Source organism: Amphibalanus amphitrite, unplaced genomic scaffold, assembly GCF_019059575.1.
Source record: "Amphibalanus amphitrite isolate SeventyFive unplaced genomic scaffold, NRLGWU_Aamphi_draft 000176F_arrow, whole genome shotgun sequence".
NCBI lineage: Eukaryota > Metazoa > Arthropoda > Thecostraca > Balanomorpha > Balanidae > Amphibalanus > Amphibalanus amphitrite.
This window is the reverse complement of record NW_024881671.1, coordinates 326,662-349,831: the sequence shown is the minus strand read 5'-3', so window position 1 is coordinate 349,831 and position 23,170 is coordinate 326,662. Positions and strand designations below refer to the sequence as shown.

At 48.3% G+C, this 23,170-nt stretch overlaps 1 protein-coding gene across 1 annotated transcript in view; it reads right to left on the bottom strand.

Annotated features, from left to right (window-relative positions):
• The window catches only part of LOC122383920 (F-box/LRR-repeat protein 7-like), a 50,936-nt gene extending 28,997 nt beyond the window's left edge, over positions 1-21,939 (bottom strand). The window contains exons 1-3 of the mRNA XM_043370795.1: positions 21,838-21,939; positions 17,326-17,720; positions 7,701-7,889 (exon numbers count right to left, since the gene is read on the bottom strand). Of these exons, the coding sequence (XP_043226730.1) occupies positions 7,701-7,889; positions 17,326-17,365 (229 nt within the window). The 5' untranslated portion in view covers positions 17,366-17,720; positions 21,838-21,939. The remainder of the gene's footprint in view (positions 1-7,700; positions 7,890-17,325; positions 17,721-21,837) is intronic.
• Positions 21,940-23,170: the final 1,231 nt, after the last annotated feature.

The following is a 23,170-nucleotide window of genomic DNA, read 5'->3' as shown; positions in this document are numbered from 1 at the left end:
CCCCCAACAGGGCGCATTGCTCGGCAGAGCCCAACGGGGCGCGGGTTAAAACATCCATATTATGTATAAACCTACCGTCATATATTTGTCACATACGTATCGCATCATTAGATCAGTGTGTAACGTAACCAATGTTCATTTAGATGCCCTGATGGGTTACCTCTAGGGGGGCGAGGCCAATTTCACCACAGAATCGCCGGCTGCCGGTATTTTTAGTTCTAAATGTTTAAAAACTTAAACCAGCTACGCGAAAAATTACCGTTGATGTGAAAACATCAGAGCTGATGTTTTCTGACTGGGCTGACTGATACTATTTTGAATACAATGTACTTGTTCGGGTATGAAATTCAGGGCTGACTTCAGGCAAAAATAAAGAAATAATAAAAAGGCAGCTGCAGATTTCTCTGTTGGTAAAAAAACTAAAAGCATCATTTCATTAACTGGCTTCTGATCAAATATCCGTCAACATGTTTTGACATTACGTTTACTACAGCCAGTATAGGTTTTTGCAAAACATCGTGATTCCCGAAAGAATGAATATGTGTTTGCATATTAATCTGACTATATAACACATGGTATGTAGCGATGCATAGCGAGTCATACATATCGGACATGTCGCAACAGCCATCGCTAATGTACATATAATAGATATCATAGAGGGAGCAGCGAACTAGTGAATAGGCAATTCAATGATACTTGTTTGAAATTATGGCTTCCAATGGACATGCTTTTGGTGAAGATACAAACATATGCACACAGCTACATGCATACATATCATCCCATGATAGATATGCATCATTTTCCAATTCGTCCTAGGTGCAAGATCATTGAAGCTCTAAGTTTCAATTCAATCGGCTAATATGCATATACACAAAATCGAAATCATTTATGGCTCAATTCCTCTCGGAAATGCTTAAATTGAAGTTGCTCCCCAATGAAACGTAGAACCACAAGTAAGACAAAGACAAAGAGTCTGAGATGATCCCACAGAGAGCATTGTTGTGTTGTCGGTTTTCAGAGCTCGGTCTGTCTGTGTGCGGTACCGGTAACGGGTAACCTCATTTGACCCAAAGAAGAGAGCTAAGCCCCGTGCTACACCCGGCCAGCACGCGAGTCAGGGGTCGAAACCCGCGAGTAACGGTCAGCGCAGCTACTTCGGTGAACACAAAGGCACCGGCGCATCGCACACCCATGCTCATTCGAATGTCGTTAGTGAGCTTCGGCACGTGATGTCTGCATCGCTAAGTCGGCAAAATATCGGCTCTAGGCTGCATCATAACAATGACCATTCGCTTGCAACGCAGCTATAAGGCCACGAGCTTCGTTAAAACTCCGGTACCGATAGTCACTGACTATTCCGATTCTTCAGCACTCCATATTCTGGCCATCCTCACATTCCTCCTTAATCACAGCCTCTCTTCAGCTCTCACTCGGGAATAGACGGATATGCTACCAACGCTGCCTACCTTAACCACTGCGTGCAACTGTTCAAAAATATGTCTTTAAAAATGTCTTAAGCTGTTTGGACTGATTAATCATAGGACTGCCGTAAGGCGGATTAGATACTCATAGAGCAACAGTCGAGGGAGAGAGTAAAAATTAGAGCGACAGTCGGGAGCCACGCGTCAAAAAAAAAAGGAGTGCCCGTCAGGAGCCACGAGTCAGAAACGGAGTCAAGGGACAAGAGTAAACAAAAGAGTGACAGTCGTGAGACAGCAGTCAAAGCCCGAGTTACGGTCGTGGAACAGTAGTCTGAACCTGAGTGACAGTTGGGAGACGGAGCTTAAAACTGTATGACATTCCGTTTAAAATAACAGAAGCATGAAGATTGAAGACCCTCACTAATTAAAAAGTTTTTGATTCTGACAAATATAAGCGGAAAATTAGGGAATAAGGCAGGCTTGGTAATGTATTGTGATAGCATTAAAAAATAACATCATGCACCACTCAAATTGTAAGAATCATATGAGCATAGGCCAAACCAATGTAGTGCATTTTATCGAAATACGGATATAACTCCCGTGTAAAGCGGTGTGTTGCAGACGTTCTTCAACTTGACTCAGTGGACTGTATAACTGTGTGTGTGTGTTGACGTCTCGCATCATTTGGTGTGGCGACCGGGGCCTGACAGGATATAGGTTGATATGGTAATGAGGCGAAATTGGGAATTTATAATATAAGAAGTGGATGCTATATGAATGGATATAATTTTGGATCAAGGTTTAAGAGCACTCTTTTCAGAGCGACAAAGGAACCCTCTTTACAGAGAGCATGTTAAGACCTAAAAGGGTATGCAGAGCCCTCTTTTCAGAGAGACAAAGGAACCCTCTTTACAGAGAGCATGTTAAGACCTAGAAGGGTATGCAGAACCCTCTTTTCAGAGAGACAAAGGAACCCTCTTTACAGAGAGCATGTTAAGACCTAAATATAGAGCCCTCTTTACAGAGAGACAAAGGAACCCTCTTTTCAGAGAGCAAGAGGTATTAGGAAAATAAGGAATCAGATAGGAATGATAAGTAGACCCGGTCACCGTGAAATAGAAGACTGTGCGAACTGACTGTGTGCCACTCTCCCCGTGCTCTTATCCGCCGCTGCACTCCACTCTTCACCATTCACAAACACAAGATTCTTCCGAACTGGTGAGTATTGCAGATGGCGAATAGGCGATGACAACACAGTATCACTGACAAGAGTTGGCCAGAGAGAGCGAGGCAGTGCTCTCTCGGCGCCGAAAAGTAAAGAAGTGAGAGCGAGGGTTGCTCCCGTCCCGTTTATGTACTGGGTCGGGAGGACACAGATGGCGACGGAAGTGATAAAATAACAAAGAAGCTACACACTACACAGGGTCCTGGTAACCCTACCACGCGGTCGGCACATGTCGGCCTAACGGCTCCGACCCGCCGGGGACACAGTTCCACGTGCGACGCCACGCCAGCCCACCCCCTCCCCCCGGGTCAGTCCCTCCGGTAACAGCGCATCCTTTCATACAACTGCAGCTGTAGGACACGGTCGCAGTCCGGAGCGTCCCGTCACCCGATCACTGCCATAAAGTCTCTCGCGGACGGCCCATCTGCCGGCGGCGTGGCAGGGGGATGGGGGCGGCGGCGGCGCGGAGCGGCGCCGGCCGGGATCACGAATCGGCCCGGCCCGGCAGCTACGATCAGAGCCGAAATGAGCCGCAACACCAACTACCTAGTGCAGTTTGTCGGCAACACGGTGATTAAGCTGGTCATTCGCTACGAGTTTGTCATATCCGTAACAGGCAAATTTGCCATAGCAGCCCGCATGACTGTACACTAGGAAAAGAGACTTTCGACTGAATCAAGTGTGCCCTCGTTTCTGATCAATCTTTGTAACGCCTGGCATACCTATGTAGTGTTGACCCCAGTTTCCCCGTCTCGCCGGGATAAGATCGTCGTGAGAGAAGTTGCGGATACCGAGGAGCTGTTGGTCCCGCCGGCCACCCCTGCCCGTGCGGTTTTCCGGCCGGACCAAGCTTCCCGCGTGTGAAAGGGTTCCGTGAGCCGGTACGGCCCGTGCCGTGCAGCCGGGTCGGCACGGGTCGGCGCCGCGTCGGCCCGGGCTCCGTCCGATGTGGCACTCGAGCTTTGAGCGGGCCCGTGTAGATGGCGGCAGTCGGCCGGCCGTTCGACCCGGCGCGGAGGCCGGCTGCGGCTCTTTGTTCGCCGGCCCGGCTGCGCGGTGCGGCGAGCTGCGGCGGCCGCCGCTGCAGGCCGGCCGGCAGCTGCCGGTGCCGCTCCTCCGACCGGCCGGCCGGCCGGCCTCTCAAGGACTGGGTGGTGGCCGCGCGCTGTATAATTGAGTTTATACGGGCGCGATGCACCGGCGCGTCCGGGCCGCGGGCGGCGGCCGCGCCGTGCCGTCCCCGCCGAGCCTGGGCCGAAACAGATCGTGAAAACAACACCGACAGGCGTTGGCAGGAGTGCGAGCTCGTGTAACTCGCAACCGATATGCAAACAAGGGTGCGCCGTCGGTGCACGGCTGATTCCGTACATGCATGAATGCAAATGCATATGAGGCGGAGGTCCCCTTCTGACGCATGCTAAAAGACATTCGGCCGAGTGGACGCTCCACGAGTACTAGGGCGAAAGGTGTCCATCACAATTCGCAGCTGATGCAACCCGATCGGCGGCGCGGCGTTTCGGCGGAGTGGTGACATGTCCCGTCTGCGCCGGTCGCTCGGAGACGGCGCCGATTATGGAGAGCGCATAACGACACGGACAGGCGCGGGAGGGGCCGCCGCTGCGACAACAAGACATCCATCACTGGGCTCACACGCGCAGCGGACAGGGCATGTTACCGGCGACACGGCACCTAACAACACCCCCAACATGTGCCTCTCAAATATGTGCATAAACAGGCCCGGTCAGCGGCGCACGCTGACACCAAAATCAGCAGCAATCGCGCTCTGGAGGCATTACAAATGAAACATTTTTAGTTTGCACGCATTAAATAAGCGATACACGATAACGACAATAAGAGGAAAGAAACGTGACAGGAGTACAAGTGTGATCATACATTAGATGCTTCACTTCTACTTCTTTTTCATTGTCCATTGATTTATTTCCCCAAACACGAATATGTTCAATTGTTTAGTTATTGTTCGTTAACAAAATGCGACCTTAGAATCGCAGTAACCTTTTCTTATGTCATCAAGTCTCACTGTAGGGGAGAGCGGGGCCAGTTGAAACACGGGGTCAGATGAAACATGGCTTTATTTTAAACAGTATGCAACATATGGCGTTGCCGACACCACTGCGCATCCGCGCTCGACCACTTCCTTTGTCAACGGCGTTTGGGCGGCAAACGGACGGTAATTTTGATTTGGCACTTGTTTTTGTGTTTTTGAGGGGCGTTTAGGAGAAATCGTTTTTATTAACCCGCGACCTGGTGGGGGGGGGGGGGCTATTTTTTGCCCCCCCTCCAGACTTTTCGATATATCTCCAGAACCGCTGCGCCGATCGTCACGAAACTTCCAGTACCCTCCCGGACATCAATTTTACACATTGTGACCAAAAATTTTTCCAAAGGCTATGATAGGTTGGCCGGAAATGACGTCAGAGTGACGTCATGTTCTGCCGTTTTCGACCCAAAAAAGGGTTTCGCGGGAAGAGCTGTCAGGCCTATAGCTTTGCAAATACAGAAAAATGATAAGGACATAAAAGCTGTAGATTGGACAGGGCTACAAAACTGCCATCTCGGATTTTTGAAATTTTTGGATTTTGACCCCCAAAAATCAAAAAATAGATTTTTTTCGGATATAAGTATCGAAAAATCCAAAAAGTTTTTTGAATTTCGCAAAAACCGGAATATATGTGATAGTCCTTACCGCCTTCCATCCACATACCAAATTTGAGATTGATACCTCTTTTTTTGGCGAAGTTATAGCGAAAAAACTGTTCAAAATTGATGACGTCAAATTTTCAAACTCAATTTTTAGCAATTCTAGACCCCGTAGCGCAAAACAAAGACCACCATTAGACTCCCCGTGACGAGCTGCATCGAATCAATACCCATTTTATGCAAAAATATCAACTTTAAAATTTGACCTTTTTTGGCCTGACCTTGACCTGACCTTGACCTGAACTTCACCAGAAAGTGACCTAAGCCGTACCTGATAGTCTTATAACCAACACCATTGAGTTGGAAATGAAAAATTGGCCATAAAACATGTATCACACAACCTTAGTAAAGTTGGGCTCATGTGACCTGACCTGTGACCCTTGGTGACCTGACCTGTGACCTGACCTGGTATTGCCAGTGACTTCTAATAGCAACATATCTACTAGGCAACTGACGCCCTATCGCTGATTCTCGACAAAATGCGTTTTCCTCGGTGTTATAGCGCATTCCCTAGAAGCCCCGTGAACGGTGAAACATTTCATCTTTGACCTGACCTGTGACGTCATCGGTGACCCCGAGGTCAATGAAATTTGGTTTCCCTCGACAAATTTGACAGGCCTTTCGAACGCCGTTTGAATTTTGCGGATCTGTCCAGTAGTTTCGGAGATACGAGGGGGGGGGGGCAAAAAAAAGCCCCCCCCACCAGGTCGCGTTATAAACAGACCCCACCAGGGCGCGGGTTAATATTTTGTGATATCTCATATACCTTTGTTTGCTGAAAGAAGAACTCCTGGCTCCGGAATAACACCTTATTTGGCCCTTCATTCAGCATGATGCCGTCCCTCCAGCTCATTTGACATGTGCTTTACGGCGCGTGCGAGATGGTGGGAGCGGATGGGGTCAATTGAAACGCTTCTCTGAGGGTCAGTTGAAACAGGGCCACAGGCCGTTTCAATGGACCCCGGTGATCTTTGCAATGGTTATTGTTCAGGGGCTGTAAACATTAAAGGAAATAGTCCACCTTTGAAATGAGCTTTTAAACTGAAATAGTAGTTTAATAGAGCTCAATTTTTGACCCTTTTCTCCAGCCTTTTGCTTGAAAGCACACTATAGCCTGAGATATTTCTCATTTTCCTCATCCGCCCATTTTACCATAGTCTATGTACTTTATGTCACCTATTATGCGGAACTTTGCACTTTTAGCTTTCGAACGACCTATTGAATGTAGCATTTGGAAAAGTAAACCGGACAAAATATCTCCATAAGAAAGTGGCCTTAAAGAGGAAAACATCCCATTGTTAAGGATAGGTGCAATTGACCCCATGGGCTGGTTCAATTGACCCTCGCATCGGGGTCATTTGAAACGGGCGCAGAGCTGTTTTATAAGCATGCGTTTGGCAGCAAAATATGTTTGAAACATAATTTAACATATCTTAAAATAAAGCCAAAAGAGCATATTTTTTCATGGTATTGGGCATTTTTCGATATGACAACTAGATCTCGCTGTGCATGTCAATATATAAAAAGTGGTTCAACTGGCCCCGCTCTCCCCTACTTTACTTTGTCAAAGTTCATCAGCTCTGGGCTTGATGATTGATAAGCTATTTAAAAACAAAAGAGCAGCCTAGAAGAGAAAAAAATTATAAAGCGCTAATTAATGATAACTGAACTGAATATCTCGGCGATCAGCTGAGAACGAAAAAGAAACACGGTGTAGAAGCAATAGATTCATCGAATTGAAGCTGTAAGAAACATTTCATATCAGTTCAGACGAGATCGAAGTTGATGGGCTCAAGGCCGTTGACGGTAGGTAAGTGCATAGGTACTCCGCATGGATGACACCATAATGCAAATATTAAGCCCCGTGTGTAAAACATTCAGCATAAGATAGCTTTGGTTATCAGAAATGCGGGCATATCTGATAAGGGCACACAAAGTAATAAATGTTCCTGAATGATGACCGAGTTAGGGCGTAGATAAATGAGGCCGGATGCTAGGCAATATTGAATTTGTTGAGTATTTGTCCATTTTCGCAGCAGTTTTTGTTTGATTGCTTTCATGGTACACATGATTTTGTGGGAAATTCCAAGTTCTAAGAAAATTGCGAGTTTTCGCAAGAAAGAGAAATATTGCTAAGAAACTGGCACCCGTAAGTGTAACACTGATACCCATAAAATGCGATCAAAGCTGATTTAAAACAGACCTTTTCATCACAAATAAAATTGACGTCATAACTATGCGTGACTACTTTTAACGACTAAAACAACCAAATCACGAACAGAACCCAAGTTCTTGCACCAGAACCCGCTGAAAAGTCCCTAGCTGTCGGCACTCACCTTCGACGATGTCGTGCAGTGAGGGCAGCGCGGCGATGCGCGGCCCTGGTCCGGCGCCAAGCGGCGACTGCTGCCGGGACGGGTCCCGTCTGCTGCGCGGTGGAGACGCCGAGAAGTCGGTGCAGTCAGTGCTGATGACGCTCAGACTGATGTCCGAGTCCTGAGACTGGCCGGCGCCCGGGGCTCTGCCTGCAACCGAGGCGCGCAGAGTGAGGCGCACCGACTGGGTGCGTGCTAGTGGTGACGAGCACAGAGGTGTGTGGCTGAAACACACGGATTGCTGTGAAGGGGGATCGAGGATAGTGCTGTAGCTGACAGACAGGCAGCTGCAAAACGATCACAGCGCTGAACACATGCGAGGGAAAGCTGATGGCATATCTCATTACGCCGTTTTGTGCAAGTGATTTAACTCTGCTAATGTGACACTTCAACTGATGATTTATTATGCCATTCAATCAAGAAGCTGATCCATCAGGCTCCAACGCGACGACCACAAATCTAGTTAATGCATCTGTCACAGATTACAGAGAGACCTTGACAGAGTCTTATACTGACTGAGGCGCTGATAAAATATTGACTTTGATCGCCTTCTTCATCATTGATGCCGCAAATGATCGGTGGTGTAAAGTGACTAATCAAAAAGCAATTGGAATATTTCCTTACGTTTTGTATTGTTCGTGAAGCTATATAAAGAGCCTCTCCTACGACCATTCTGCAACACTTGGTCAGAACCTCACCACAGCGTAATCAATTTCTTCTATAAAAACCGTTTGTTGTCAATTATATTTTGTCTTGAGTTTCGTTCGGCTTTTCCGTCTCTCCAAGACCGAATATGCATGACAATCATCCGGTGCCCATGATAGGCAACCAGGAATGATCGGGCTCAGTCTAGCCATTGGAAATAAGACAACTAATGCAGACTACGACTATAAATGAGAGCTAAGCAATGCATGACCGTGACAGCTTACTCTTATAATAATATCCTTCCTCGCCTTCCTCTACATACAAGTGAGTCAACACCATTAGCGAGAGTTCACTTACAAGTGATCTCTGTACCGCGGCGTATGTGCGCATCAGCCGCTCTATCACCTGTCCCTTTATGTATCGCCGTAACAGTTTACCTGTGTATCTACATGTTCGTCTATCTCGGAGCACATCAGAGCGGCATGTCTCGCTCGCTCGGCAGCTGACGTCAGTCGACACCAAGGCCATCAGATCTGTACCGCCGCGCCGCCGTCGACTAATCCCAAACAATTCCGCCGGCCCGGGCGGCGCGCCGACGCCTGGACCGTGTGTGTACGGACAAGCTGCCAGCCGCGCGCAGCGTCCGCGCCTAACCGTCTCGTGGACTCATCTCTGCCAGAGACTGATTCGAGGTCCTCGGCATGGTCTCAGGCTCTCGAGATATTGTCGAAATCGGTGTCGAGACACGATGTCGAGCAGTGACCGCTGGCCAGTGGGGCTCGGAGGGGACCAAGGCCCAGTTCACCCAGAAACTTACCAAGTATTTCAGTACACGTGTGGGAGCGACACAATGTTTAAATGATTATACCCAAAAAAACACACGGCAACGGAAGTAGGTACAGCCAATCCCACAGGACACCTGTTGTAGAATGGTGATAGGCACAGGCTACACACCTGAAGCACGACATGCGAGGACTGCGATGACGTGGAATTCACTGTAAAGTGGCGTGGCTGCATCACCGACTGGCATATCTCTATTGCGATGTGGTTGTGAATGTGTATTTAGTGGAAAGTGACGAGGCTAGGAAAGAAGTAGTTGTAGCCTGAATAAAATGGATGATTAGTTTAAGTTTTCAACGAACATTGCATACGATGAAGAAGCATTGCATTTGCTTGCGAATTGCTGCAACACTTCTGGCACATCTTCCCCAACGACTTTTTCTGTCGTACTTAGTGTCCTGAACAATGAACAAGAAATGACCTTAACGAATTTCGAAACAACTGCATACCTGTATACCGTGGTATTTCATTTCATGACTGCTCCCGTCAACACTACGACTATCAACTCGGTAAAATAATCAGGTCAGTTGGACGACCACTAATCGTAAGCGAATGCCGCGAACGATGCCGTTTTGCCAGTCATCTGGAGGCAGCACAGCCGTACCGTTAACGTGAGACGCTCAATTTTTTCATAATCAGCGAATAATTCAGAACGACGAAAAGTTTCGCTGGTAATGGTTCGAGCGTGACGGATCGTTTGCGTTTCGGGCGGCAGATAGAAACTATCTCCGTCAGACGACCGATCAGGCGGTCACCGTCGACCACAAAATCCCGACTGAATCCCTGCGGGTCCGGGCCAGGGGCGGCGACTCACGGCGCGAGTTTCCCTCCTTATAGGTCAGCCTTCCGCTCTGCCCCGCGCCGGCTCTATCCCACTGCGAGACAGTCACGCTCGCGCTCTTTACAGCCCACGCGCCCCTGGCTCGCAGAATCGGCTCACAGCTCTCTGTGGGACCACCCGCCCCTGCGCCGGCCGCGACCGGCTGCGGAGCACCGTTAGCCGGCGGTATCGGCGCATCGGCGCCACGTTAGCCGCCACGGTGCGCGTCACATTGGCCGTATCGGCCATCGGCGCCGTGCTGAGCCACCACCGTCCGACTCGGCCTATGGTGATGAGGTCCCACCCGCACGCACCCGGCCAAACGTCCGGCCCCGGCGCCGCACCGCCCGGCCAGCCGGCAGGGCGGGGCGCGCTGACCTCTGGAATAAATAGCAGCGCGGCCAGCCCATGCACTCACCTATCCGTGCTTCTATCCTCAGGATACTGAAATCCTTCTCCTCCACGCCACAACCCCCTTCCGGGCTGCGTATTCGCCAATTGTATTACACGAATCGGCCGACCAATAGCGTGCCTCCTGAGTGACGTTAGCGTGGCGTCATACTTTCGGTCCTCGCCCTTGGTGGCGTCTATTGAAGCTAGGTTTTAACTTAATGACATTTAAGCTATTTAGAAGATGTTGACGCCGTGGCGAAGTGGTTAGAGTATCGGACTGGTGATCCATAGGTAGGTGGTTCGAATCCACTCGGCGACTTCGATTTTCGTGTCATCTGTCATTGTGCGTTTTTTATACATTTGCAACGGCGTGCACCTAAGAAATCAGACGTTGCATGAATATGTTGCATAAGATAGATATTTGCAGTCCAACCGATTGGTTCGGTTTCGGTATTTTCCAATGGTCTTTGTTTGTATTTGGTTTGGTAGCGGTGTTCTGATTTTCTGTGATTGACATCACTAATGCATAGTGCATACTGCATACTATGCGAACGTAGCCAATGGAAAGACAAATGGTGCTGGGCGATGGCCATTCATTGATCAATATTTCTCGCTGCTAATGGGTGAAAGCACGCAGCATTGACAGGGGCGGCGCTGACCTTTTGAAAGTAGGTGGGCACTTGGCAAGGTAAAGTACCTAAAAGTAGCGAAAACTAAGATGAAAAGTAAAAATCGCACGCTGGTAAGCATAGCTTTTCGTGTAAGAATCACCATGCACAAAAAAGTTCGGCATAGCTGTTAGCGTAATCACGGGACGAGATTATCAGTTTCCAGCCGTCAGAGCGTCATCTATAGGAGCTATGCCCTAACTATAACTCTTACATTTCAGCCGCCAGGGGGATACCTAAGTCCCCTTGGAATCTAGTTAAAGGAAATGATTTTAGGACTAAAGTACGTATCGCTAAAGTACGTAGGACAAAAGTACGTATGCAAATGTTCGTACGCAAATATACGTAGGCGCTAAAGTTCGTATGCCAAAAGTACGTACGCAAATGTTCGTACGCAAAAGTACGTATGCAAAAGTACGTAGTGTAAAAAGTACGTATGCCAAAAGTACGTACGCAAATGCTCGTACGCAAAAGTTCGTATGCAAAAGTACGTAGTGTATAAAGTACGTATGCCAAAAGTACGTACGCAAATGTTCGTACGCAAAAGTACGTTTGCAAAAGTACGTAGTGTATAAAGTACGTATGCCAAAAGTACGTACGCAAATGTTCGTACGCAAAAGTTCGTATGCAAAAGTACGTAGTGTAGAAAATACGTATGCCAAAAGTACGTACGCAAATGTTCGTACGCAAAAGTTCGTATGCAAAAGTACGTAGTGTAGAAAATACGTATGCCAAAAGTACGTACGGTTCGTATGCCAAAGTACGTAGTGTATAAGTACGTATGCTAGAAGTAGGGTATAGTAGTGTAAGTTGAGCCACTTTTTCTTTACTGCTGCCCTGTTGCCATACTACAGGGAACTCATGATAAATTCATATATGTACCAAATAATATAGCTTTGTCCCTTTCGCCCATTTACTCATCGATAAATTTTGCAATGCCTTGTAACAAATGCTCATTAAATAAAGAATAAGAAAGGTATTACACATTGATCAACTTACCCCATGGGTGGGGTACGTACTTTATACCCTTCGTACATTTGCTATACGTACTTTTGTCCGTGACGTACTTTGGTCCACACGTAGGGTAGACCGGGGCAAGTCGCCCTGCCGAGCTAAAACGCCTGGCGGCCTCACCGATGTTTCTCGGAACTGACAGGGTTCTGGGGAAAGTGTGCACTATATCTTGGGTATCTATTATCTTGGGTATCTTGGGTATCTATCAAGTATCTTGGGTATCAACTCAGCAATGTGGGCTCTAGAGTCGATGACTTAGAAATCCGACAGCAATATCGTAATCTTTGTTGCCGTGCTAATACGATCAGTCGCAAATTTGCCATATGTTCATACTCGGTTAAGAAATATTTGTATGATGCCTATTGTTCAAATGTCAGTTGCATGCATTTGTGGCACTCGTTTCATGTGTCTGTTCTGAAGAAATTTAAAGTGTGTTTTAACAATGCTGCTAGGATGTTATTTGGCTACGACAGGTTCTGCAGTGCTTCGAACATGTTCGTTCAAGAATGCTTGCCCGGCTTTGATGCCTTGTGCCGAAAATCAGTGTGGAACTTTATGACGCGCCTTCAGTGTTCCTCTATTCAAATCATATTTACATTGTTCAACAGTGACCTGGCTGTGACTTCCTCGATAAGGAAGGCATGGCGGCAATGTCTGTATTTAAGTTGAGGGTCTTATGACCTCTCATGATTCTTTATGGACCTAGAGTCTGCTAATAAAGGGATCTCTCTCTCTCTCTCTCTCTCTCTCTCTCTCTCTCTCTCTCTCTCTCTCTCTCTCTCTCTCTCTCTCTCTTCTCTCTCTCTCTCTCTCTCTCTCTCTCTCTCTCTCTCTCTCTCTCTCTCTCTCTCTCATATGGTCATTATATGAGCAGACTGGAAAGAAATTGTGATTGCTCTCTAGGGAGATATAGCCAAAAATGTGTTTTTGAGTGATTTTTATGTTTGGTCATCTGATTATGCATCATCGCGTTCTTTTGTAGTCCACATCAGGTTAACGACTTTTATGTATTTTAACCCGCGACCGCCTGGGGGGGGGGGTCGGATCCGACCCCCCTCCGTTTTTCTTGAATAACTCATGAACCGCTTGCGCTATCAACTTGAAACTTCGCATACCTTCTCCCCCATCAATTTGACGTCTCCTGTGCATTTTTTAAGAAAAAATTTTCAAAAATTTCTGAGATATATCGATTTTAGTGATGTAACTACGAGGCGTTTTCAGTCAAAAAATGGTAAATGTTTAAAAAATCGCCAAAAATTGAGGTTTTAAGCAAATTGCAAATTAAGGACATGAAAAGACGCAGCTCAACGGGTTCTTAAAAATGGCTATCTCGGATTTTCCATGAAATGCGTTTTTCATCCCCAAAAATTCAAAAAAAAAACTTTTTTTTTATAACAGTTAATAAAATCCAAAATTTTGAGAATTTCCAAAAAACCGGAATATATGTTATAGAGCTCTATTAGAACATTAGATGTCCCAAATTTCAACTTTCTATCATGATTTTTGACCCCCAAATTGTAAAAAATAGCTCCAACATGCATAGGGCATGGTGACGTCATAAGCATTTTCGCGAATTAGAGGCACTTCTGAACATCGTATGTGAAAACAAATGGCACCACTAGATTCCTGGGACAAAGCTCGTCTAGCAAAGTGCATTTTTATGTCAAAAATAAAAAGTTGAAAAATTGACTTTTTTTCTTAGCCCTCGTTTAGTTATGTATGGTATAAACGATTTTTTATGCTTTCAATGCACACTTATCACCAGCACAGTGACGTGGGGTCACATATAACCATTACCATCGGATTTGGCGTGAAAAATAAGCCATAAAACATGTGTCGCACGCCCATGTAGCAGAAAGTGAAAACCGTGACCTTTCGTGACCTGACCTGACCTTGACCCGTACTTAGTATGACCCCTATACGCACATGGTACCTTCACTAGGTCTTTGAGGTCATTTGTGGTGAGTTTCGAGCAGCAGCTATCGATTCCGCTGTCCGTAAGCCTAATCATGCAAAACCCTTGAATTTGACCTTTGACCTGACCTTGACCCGAAAGTTGACCTCAATCTTAAAAACTTAAGAGTGCTTTGGGAAGGTTTCGTAGAGACCTTTCGAACGCCGCCTCGCGGGGCTCGATACGACCATTGGTTCTCGAGATAACAGGGGGGGTCGGATCCGACCCCCCAGGCTGATGTGGGTACGGAAATAGCCGAAGTGGTGCCGGGTTAAACAACTATTGTCTAACGCTTATAATGCCGGGTTGGTTCGTGTTAAATTATGTCTTGCTGGAGCGCAAGGCGTTGTTCGCTGACCGAACTACGTGATGGGGTAAAACGCCCCAGTAGGTCGCGGGGCAAAAAGCCCCATGGGGCGTTTTACCCGCATGTGTTGTTCGGACTACCCACTTCCTAATGTTCGGTAGCTGGCGAACAGCAAGTTTCTATGCATTTATATGTATTTTTCTCAGCAACTGTATGGCAAAGGAAGTGTATTGTTAACTGATTTGCATTGCAATAATTTATTATTTGGCCTTATGAGGCACGTGAAAAACCTGCTCATACAATAGTGTCATAGCTGAACACCTGATAGGATGGAAGGTGCAAACTTCAGTGCCGTGCCTCCAGCAGTCTAACGGACCTCTCATATAAGATTTAGCCAACTACCATGTTTAATCTTTAAGCTAGACTCTAGAGTATGGGGCTTCTTGCCTCAGGCCGTGGGGCGTTTTGCCCTGGGGTTGGGGCAAAATGCCCCATTTGCAGTTGCTTCAGAAATCACTTCCTAGCTGGGAGTCCGATCATAAGTGAATAAATTTGAGTAGTGGAATTTAAAGTAAAATGTCCAAAGAACACAATGAGCACAAATTTGGCCTTCCAGGTGATGTAGGACAAAATTTAGGTAGGCCTATGTAGCAAAATAAATTATCTGGGGCGTCTTGCCCAAGGTCTTTACCTTGCGTGTTTACCTTTATACCCTACGTACATTTGCTATATGTACTTTTGTAAGTGACGTACTTTTGTCCATACGTTTACGTACTTTATACCCTACGTACTTCTGCCATACGTACTTTTGTCCGTGACGTACTTTTGTCCATACGTACTTTTTACCCTACGTACATTAGCTATACGTACTTTTGTCCGTGACGTACTTTTGTCCATACGTACTTTATACCCTACGTACTTCTGCGATACGTACTTTTGTCCCTGACGTACTTTCGTCCATACGTACTTTTTACCTTACGTACATTAGCTATACGTACTTTTGTCCCTGACGTACTTTTGTCCATGCGTACTTTATGCTGTACGTACTTCTGCGATACGTACTTTTGTCCCTGACGTACTTTTGTCCATACGTACTTTATACCGTACGTACTTCTGCGATACGTACTTTTGTCCCTGACGTACTTTTGTCCATACGTACTTTATACTGTACGTACTTCTGCGATACGTACATTAATCCTACGTACTTTTGCTTACGTACTTTTGTCCTACGTACTTTACCGATACGTACTTTTGTCCGTAACCCAAAGGAAATAGTTCACTTTTTAACATGGGTTTTGAACTGGAATAGCAGTTCCGTAGCCTGGGCTGAGACGAGCATAAATCAGGAGCTTTTACAGCCCAACGATCACCCTAGGCAAAGATATTCTATTTCTCGTCCCGAAAAAGGTGCCTTGCATATATTCGCATCCAGTATGAAAAGAGCATGGGTACCGAAAATTCTTCAGAAAGTAGAGAAATTATCTACGAGAACTCTAGAGAAATTCTCGTACTGGTCAATAAGGACATTCAGCAGCAGCAGATCGCCCAAATGCCGGTGGCCGCGATAATTTCTCTAGTTTCTGAAGAATTTTCGGGACCCATGCTCTTTTCATACTGGATCGCCTGTGCCTTACAGAAACTGAAAAGTTCTTCCTATATCAAAATATAGAAAATAATCTTTTGTAATAAATAGGTTTTATTTTCTTTGCTGATCATTTTGAACATAAAAAATCATAAATCCATTGCAAAAAAAATAATTTCGTGAAAGTGAACTATTTCCTTTAAAGTCAAAAGATTTATATTAGACCTTTATGGAGATAACTTGGGACTGGTTGTTAAGTTGCATGCTCACGGCGGGCTGTTATCAATTTATCTCTATACATGTCTTATCTGATCGATGAAATAATACAGGAATCCGTTGTCATTCGAGTGTGTTTCATAATAGCTCTTCCGACTTTGACGAATATCGACAGTGCCGTAACAAAATTGGTAGTTCAGGTATAGACTGCAACTGCAGTTCTTTTGCAACTTATTCCTTAATCAGATGAATACTTGTCAGAGATTTATTGGGCGTACGATACTGGCGTGCGAACGAAGGGGCCAAAAATGCGCGTCTACGACCGACTTCTTTTTAAGAGAAAAGAACCGCTAAAGCAAGAATCGATCCACCGACCTTTCGTCCACCACACCGAGACTCTAACCACTCGGCTACTGCGACTAATACATGATGGATAGCCATATACAATTTCAAAAAAGTCTCAACTCAAATCTAGCCTCAATGCATGCATTGTCGCGGCGCACGGCTATGACGTCGCACTAGAGATGTCGCTAGTTGATGGGCCGATTCGTGTAATACAATTGGCGAATACGCTTCCGGGCTGGACAGGCAACTTTATCTCATGCGGGCTGCTCCCTTGGAGCGGCACCGCTGCTCCCGAGGGAGCTGCACCCCGTAGCCGGGTGCAGGGAGTGCTTGGGGGGCTGGTCGGCCTGTCCTATGGACGGGCTCAGCCCCGGCGACTCTCTAGGGTGCCTGCCCAGACCATTGTCTCCCCCTAATTCCTATCATCCTTCCGGCTCTGCAATGGTCTTGACGACCGAAAGAGCCTAACCCAACAAAACAAACAAGCCCATGCACTGAGCGATGAAACGGTCCCACTGAGCGCGCTGTGGCGAGAGGGTGGCATTGTCTGACCCACACAGCGGCAACTGGCTCATCGTGGGCCGTCAGGCTGACTCAAAGGAAAACCGGCCGTGCGACCTTCTTGGTATAGTAACGGTCAGCGGCCGGTCAGTTGCGTAATGAAATCGTATCAAACCACTGGTAGTGTTTGCTGTTCATTCCCACTTATATGGAAATTGTACAGTAAATACTTTGTTCTCTGCAGTCAAAAACGGTTTTGACTCCGACTTAAAACTAATAATCTAAAATGGGTAGCGCTTACCTTCGGTATCTGTGAGAGGACGTCCGTTACCGGCTCCCATATTGCGCCTAGGGCCAGGCTAGGCCGTCATCCTGTCCTGCCGAGACCCGCAGAGCGGGTGGGCGCACAGTGACGGAGCGAGTCTCCGCTCGGCTCAGTGTCCAGCGCGCGGGCGCGGTGGGGGCCGCCCGCTGTCTGCCGCGTGTCTGACACCGTCACCCTCACTGTTCACTGCTGGGTCGGGCGGCCCGCCTCCACCGCAGTCCAAACACACAGAGACGTGGCGTGACGACGGCCGGCGACGGAGACGGAAAGACGGAGACGGAGACGGGAGACGGAGACGACGATACCCCGCTGACGGTGATGATTTCCTTCAAGTCCGCTTTAGATCCCACGCAGCTGGGAACACTTCAACACTGAAACATAAAGGGACATATAAAGGGTCAGTCATTGGTTGAGAAACATACAGTCAAACACGTTCTTTATTATTATTTTTTTGTTGTTGGCGGTATGAGCAAACCAGGATAGTATTAAGTCTACCAAAATGATGAGCACAACGTTATGTTATGTCATTTATGCTAGTGAGAGGCACCGATGCATCAATTACAAGAACTCATCTAAATGTCGTAATCAATGTCAAATATGTAGGTGTATTGGCTTGAGTTAGCCCTTGGCATTTCAGCTTCAAAGATGCAAAGAAGCATGTTTGATGTTGATTTACATGGTTCATGTATTAAAGGCTGGCAACATGTTTGTTGTCTAAAAAATGTGTTTAAATTGAAATATACGTTTGAATGTTTTGAGTCCGTCCGATATCAACCAGCAGCAGGCTAACAACAATGCCCATTGCTCAGCCCCTACAATAGCCGGTCCATTACAGATGATAGCACTATCCCGTGACTGGACCCTGTTCCTCCTAAACAAGCGAAAGTTGTCTCGTCTAAACCAGAGAACACCATTCATCATCTGCACATTTCAACACTTTCGAGTTTCAACACTAATCTCGTGGCATCGGAGCATGTTCCTCGCTCATTTCATCAATGAGGCACATTATGAAAGCGCCGGCCTCACGATATTCAGCGGGTCAATTTACACCGGAGCGATATTTCGGAAACACCCTGTTTGTACTGCCGACCAATTCATCAGCGTAAATTCGCCACACCCTCGAGCGTTATGAACACGGAGCGCCCGAACCGTGTCAGGGTTCGGCGCGGGGCCGATCCGACACTGGAGTCGCTCGATCATCGGCGTCCGAAGGTCGGTCACCCAGGGTCGTCCCGGGCACGCCAACAGGGATGGGTAATGAGATCAGAAGGTCCTGGACGCCTGACATGCCTTGGGTGTAGGAATTAAGATAATGAGATCGGGGCGAGAGAGACCGTGGTGCCATAAGTGCGACGGAGGCCATGAGTAGAAGAAAGTCAAGCGAGTCGTAATGTGAATGGAGGAGTAATTGCTTCCTTTTGCGTAGCTGAAAACGAGTGATAGATACGAGAGAGAACAAAACTACATCGTGTATTCTCACGTGTCAATATTGGTAGCTTTGAGGCTGGAGCCATGCAAAGAAGGATTGATACATAGTTCTAGCATTGAGGTCCCGCCATGAATCCTTGTAAACATTTTGTACATCAATGCATGTAATTAGATTAAAGCCAGACTCTGCAGCGTTATAGCGCTGTATGCGCTCCCGTTTCAAGCAATGAACTTCCCTTTCGTCGGCTATGTTATGTTCCTTCTCCGTTTTCATCAAGTAACCGTCACGCGAAGTTCGAAAGTGAAAACCTTGCGATTGGTTGAGATACGTGGAACATCCCTCACTCTTCTATGATTAACTGGCTCAGAAGCTACCGACAACATAAAGCAAGTAAATCCGCATGCCTCCGAAAACGAGCACCTCGATAAGTGGTTTCAAGCGTGGAAAACGAACTAAAACGGAATAAAGCAAACGTACTTACGTATGCACCCAGTAAAAAAAAAAAAATACGACTTCTAGCAAAATGGTAGCGTTTACTTCGGTAAAGACGGTAGGTGCGAAACATATCTGGTCCCAACAGGCGAATCGCAGGTTAGTGATCCTTCTCTACACAGACCGTCGCTACCACTGCCGCTGCCGCCTCCCCTTCCCGTCCCGCCGGCGGCGTCCCGACCCAGCCCCGCGTGAGACCGGGGCACGCTGGCGGCAGCAGTGGGCGGCAAGCACGCGACCTCAACGGCCGTCCGGCGGTGATTAGGTAACCGCAAATATCTGCTTTATTAGCCGTGTCATTGTAACGGCGCACCGCAATCAGCGGAACCAGCCCGGATCATTTGAGTACCACCAACGTGTGCATGTGTTCAGGACTGAAACGTGGACATCGAACATAACAGCGCTAACGCTAAAACTGGAACCGGAACCAGCAAACGAGCATCTGTGCGACCTGGAGCACACCCGGCACTCGGCTCGGCCAGCACACCTCATGGTCGAATAGCAAAAACCGTCACAAAGATGATGACCAATCCAGGTTCCCCAGCCGATCTAGTTCAAGTCTTGCTACCTACCATGCTCCAGATCGATCATTTTGTCCGGGTTTTCAGCGTCACTCAGACCGATGTAAGGCGGCTGACCCACGCGAGCCAATGTGACCGGCCGGCGGGCTCTGCCGACTCCCGGCAGGTGGGCCGGCGCGGTATAACGACCGACCCATCCGCCGCCCGCGCCACTAATGATAATGGATCTAATGAAAGACGCGGAGGGACGACTCGGCCTTCCGCGCAGGCCGGCGGGTCTCAGCGGAGAGGGGAGGGACAGGGGCGATAGGGAGGGCCACACGCGGGCCGCCACAGCCAGCAGATCGACACAGGTGAGAGGAATCGTAGGCAGACTACACATAGCATTGCAAATGATGAACTGCGTAACCAATATGGCCCTCATCTGGCCCGTCGCGGCTTGTGTTTTTGCTAAGACCGCTGCATACGTTTGCCTGGGGTCCTCACGCTATCATGAGCACTCGGCGGTCTCCCATTAGCAAAAGCTCAAGCTCAGAAGGAAAGATGACAGGTGAACTGAGCAGAAGGACTGAGCAGTGAGCAGGGCTGATCGCCGAGCGCTGGTGACGCCGAACGCTGAGTTTTTGGTGGGTCCATGGCGCTCGGCTGGATACTGCGCCGCATCGCATCACACGGCGCCGGGTTAGCTTCCTGTGCGGAGCTGCAGTCGCCATCGGACGGCGGGTGGCGGAATAAAGTTTGACTTCACTCCCGTCGTCGGTTCACGCTTGACCTCTCTCAGAGACAGAGCGACCCGCCTGCTGCGTACTGCGTGGCCGCGGCCGCCCCCAGCACCGCAGTGCTTCGCAGACGGCCGCCACCTCTCCAGCGGTGTGTCCATCCCGCTCGACGGCCGCCTCTAGAGCGCTGCGGGCCGGGCGCTCCGCGCGACCAAATCCCATAAATTCAGGAATAGGAGGCGCCGTGGACATTTACGGCGGGAGAGTCGGCCAATTAGAGGCACCCCGGCCGGCCGGCCGGCCATTGAGCGGCCGCTGCGCCGGCCCGGCTCGGGTCGGCCACTGCCCCGGCAGAGTGCCGTGTGCCGACCGGAGAGCCGTTTACGGTCTCTGTACGCGGCTAGCTAATCGCACTGCATCCCAGGGCGCCGGCCACACGGCACGGCGTGACGTCACCGATGGCGGCGAATGTGGCGCAATGGCCGGTTTGTCTGGGGCTGGAGGAGTGGTCGGAAGTGATCTTGCACTCGATGCGATGCCCATTCCTGTTAAACAATCGTTATCGCAGCATTGCGAGGGTGTTAGTTATATGGCAATGTCAGTCACTCTTCAATTTTGCCATCGATTGTCGTAACGTGTTACTTTTTAGCTACATTTGAATGATCCAAAGATCAAGAGCATCACCATGTGTTGACTGAGAGCATGCAAGTTATTTGCTACGGTAAATATGTATGTTTCAGCCAATATATGCGACCGAGTCAACTGCCTCGATGACGCGAAAGTGACAGCTGTCTAAGCATGCCTTCACGGAAACAAGGAAATGATGTAAACAAAAAATCCATTTCGACTAAGGTTGCAAGGAAAGTTTTTCATTTCCTCCCGCTAGTAGTCATCGCTAGACAGCAACAGACATAACAAGACTGTAACAGCAAAGTAATACTTAGCTTAAACAATGTTTGAATGGTGAAAATGTAATAATTTCCTTTCACCATTACACGAATGACAGGCAATGGTGTCAAAAACATGGGAACACATCAATATTCAGCACCACCTGACAGGGTAGTTTTTCATGTGCCTATGTCGTTATCCTCTGTAACTCGTGGAAGCAAGATGGCCCCTTAGTCCATTCCACAGGCAGCCTGGATGAAGTCGGCCGGTGACAGGCGCCCGCCATAGCTGTTCCCGGTCAGCGCCATGACAGCTAAACAGACCGACCAGCCGGCCGCAGCATGCCCAGTCCGCACACTGCCTCATGGCTCGGAGAGGCCGCGGCGCGGCCGACAACCCGCGGCACAACATCCCCTAGCTGTCCCCGCTCTGTCCTCACCTGACACGGATCCGCGGTAGCCCAGCCGATGTGGTCCTACGCGATATCACACCACATTCGCCCACCACTCCCCCCACGTCGCAGTTCGCTCGCCGCTTCCCCCGTTCGCCTCCTCAGCGGCTGTCGGTGGCAGCGCCACCGCCCGGGGCTACGGCGCGGGTTCAGCGCAGACTCGCATGGACCCACAGCGCGGATTCAGTGCAGACTCACACCTGCCCTGTTCTGTAGCTACGGCACGGGTTCAGCGCAGAGCAGGGGTGGGGAGCCGGAGCCGGAGCTGGAGTCGGAGCCGGAGCTGGAGCCGGAGCCGCCATATTTTGCCCGGAGCCGGAGCCGGAGCTGGAGCCGTGAAACAATATAGCCCGGTGCGGGAGCCGGAGCCGTAAAAAGGGGGCGACTCCGGCTCCTGTTTTTTGAAGAGGAAAACATGATTGACCTATAATTCGGTTTGACAGTACAAGGCGGTGACAGTAGGTACATGTGATATTCAAAATAGCCTTGCTATGCAAATACAAAAGCATTGTATACCAATCCCATCGTCTTTTTTGTTCCACCCGTATTTAATTGCATAGGGGATGTACTGAGTACTGGAGCCGGAGCCGGAGCCGGAGCCGCCGGAGCCGGACCCGGAGCCGCCATGACAATTCACCCGGGAGCCTGAGCCGGAGCCAGAGCCGTCTGAACTTTCCACGGCTCCGCATCCCTGGCGCAGAGGATCAGCGGACAGCGCGGTAAGCAATAGGCGCTATCACGGATGTCGAGTTGTTGATAATTTTAGAGGATGACGAGTCAAAATGCGTCCGTTTTTTCAGATATAAGTCACTTACATATTCCTATGTTTCCTTCATCGGTAAGATACAAGCCAAACCCTATGAGTTGGAAGAAAAACGAAAAAAGCGTGATAGGTAGATATTCATTTCAACAAGATAAATGAGAGTTTAGCTATTAAAATTAAAGCCGTTTTAACCCTCGCCGGCCGATAGGGGGGGGGTGCCCCCCATAGGGGTTTTTCGTGATAGCTCCGAACAGCTAAGATAGAGTGATAAAAAGCAGTAAGAGTAGTTCATTGTCTCGTTCGGCTATCTGCGAATAACATGAATGGCATATTAATTAGTGCGTCCTGTATCATTTACGCTCCACTTCATACGTCACCAGCCGATGGCATTCAGTGAACTTTCTACGGTAAAAAGCAGCTCATCGAACAGTAATAGCTTGGTTTATCGAATGAAGAGCATCAAAGCTAAGATATTGATCAAGACGCTGGGCTGCTTTGATGGCACACATTCTTTATTGCTGAATAGCATAGTTACTGTGCGGCTGCTTTCAATGACGA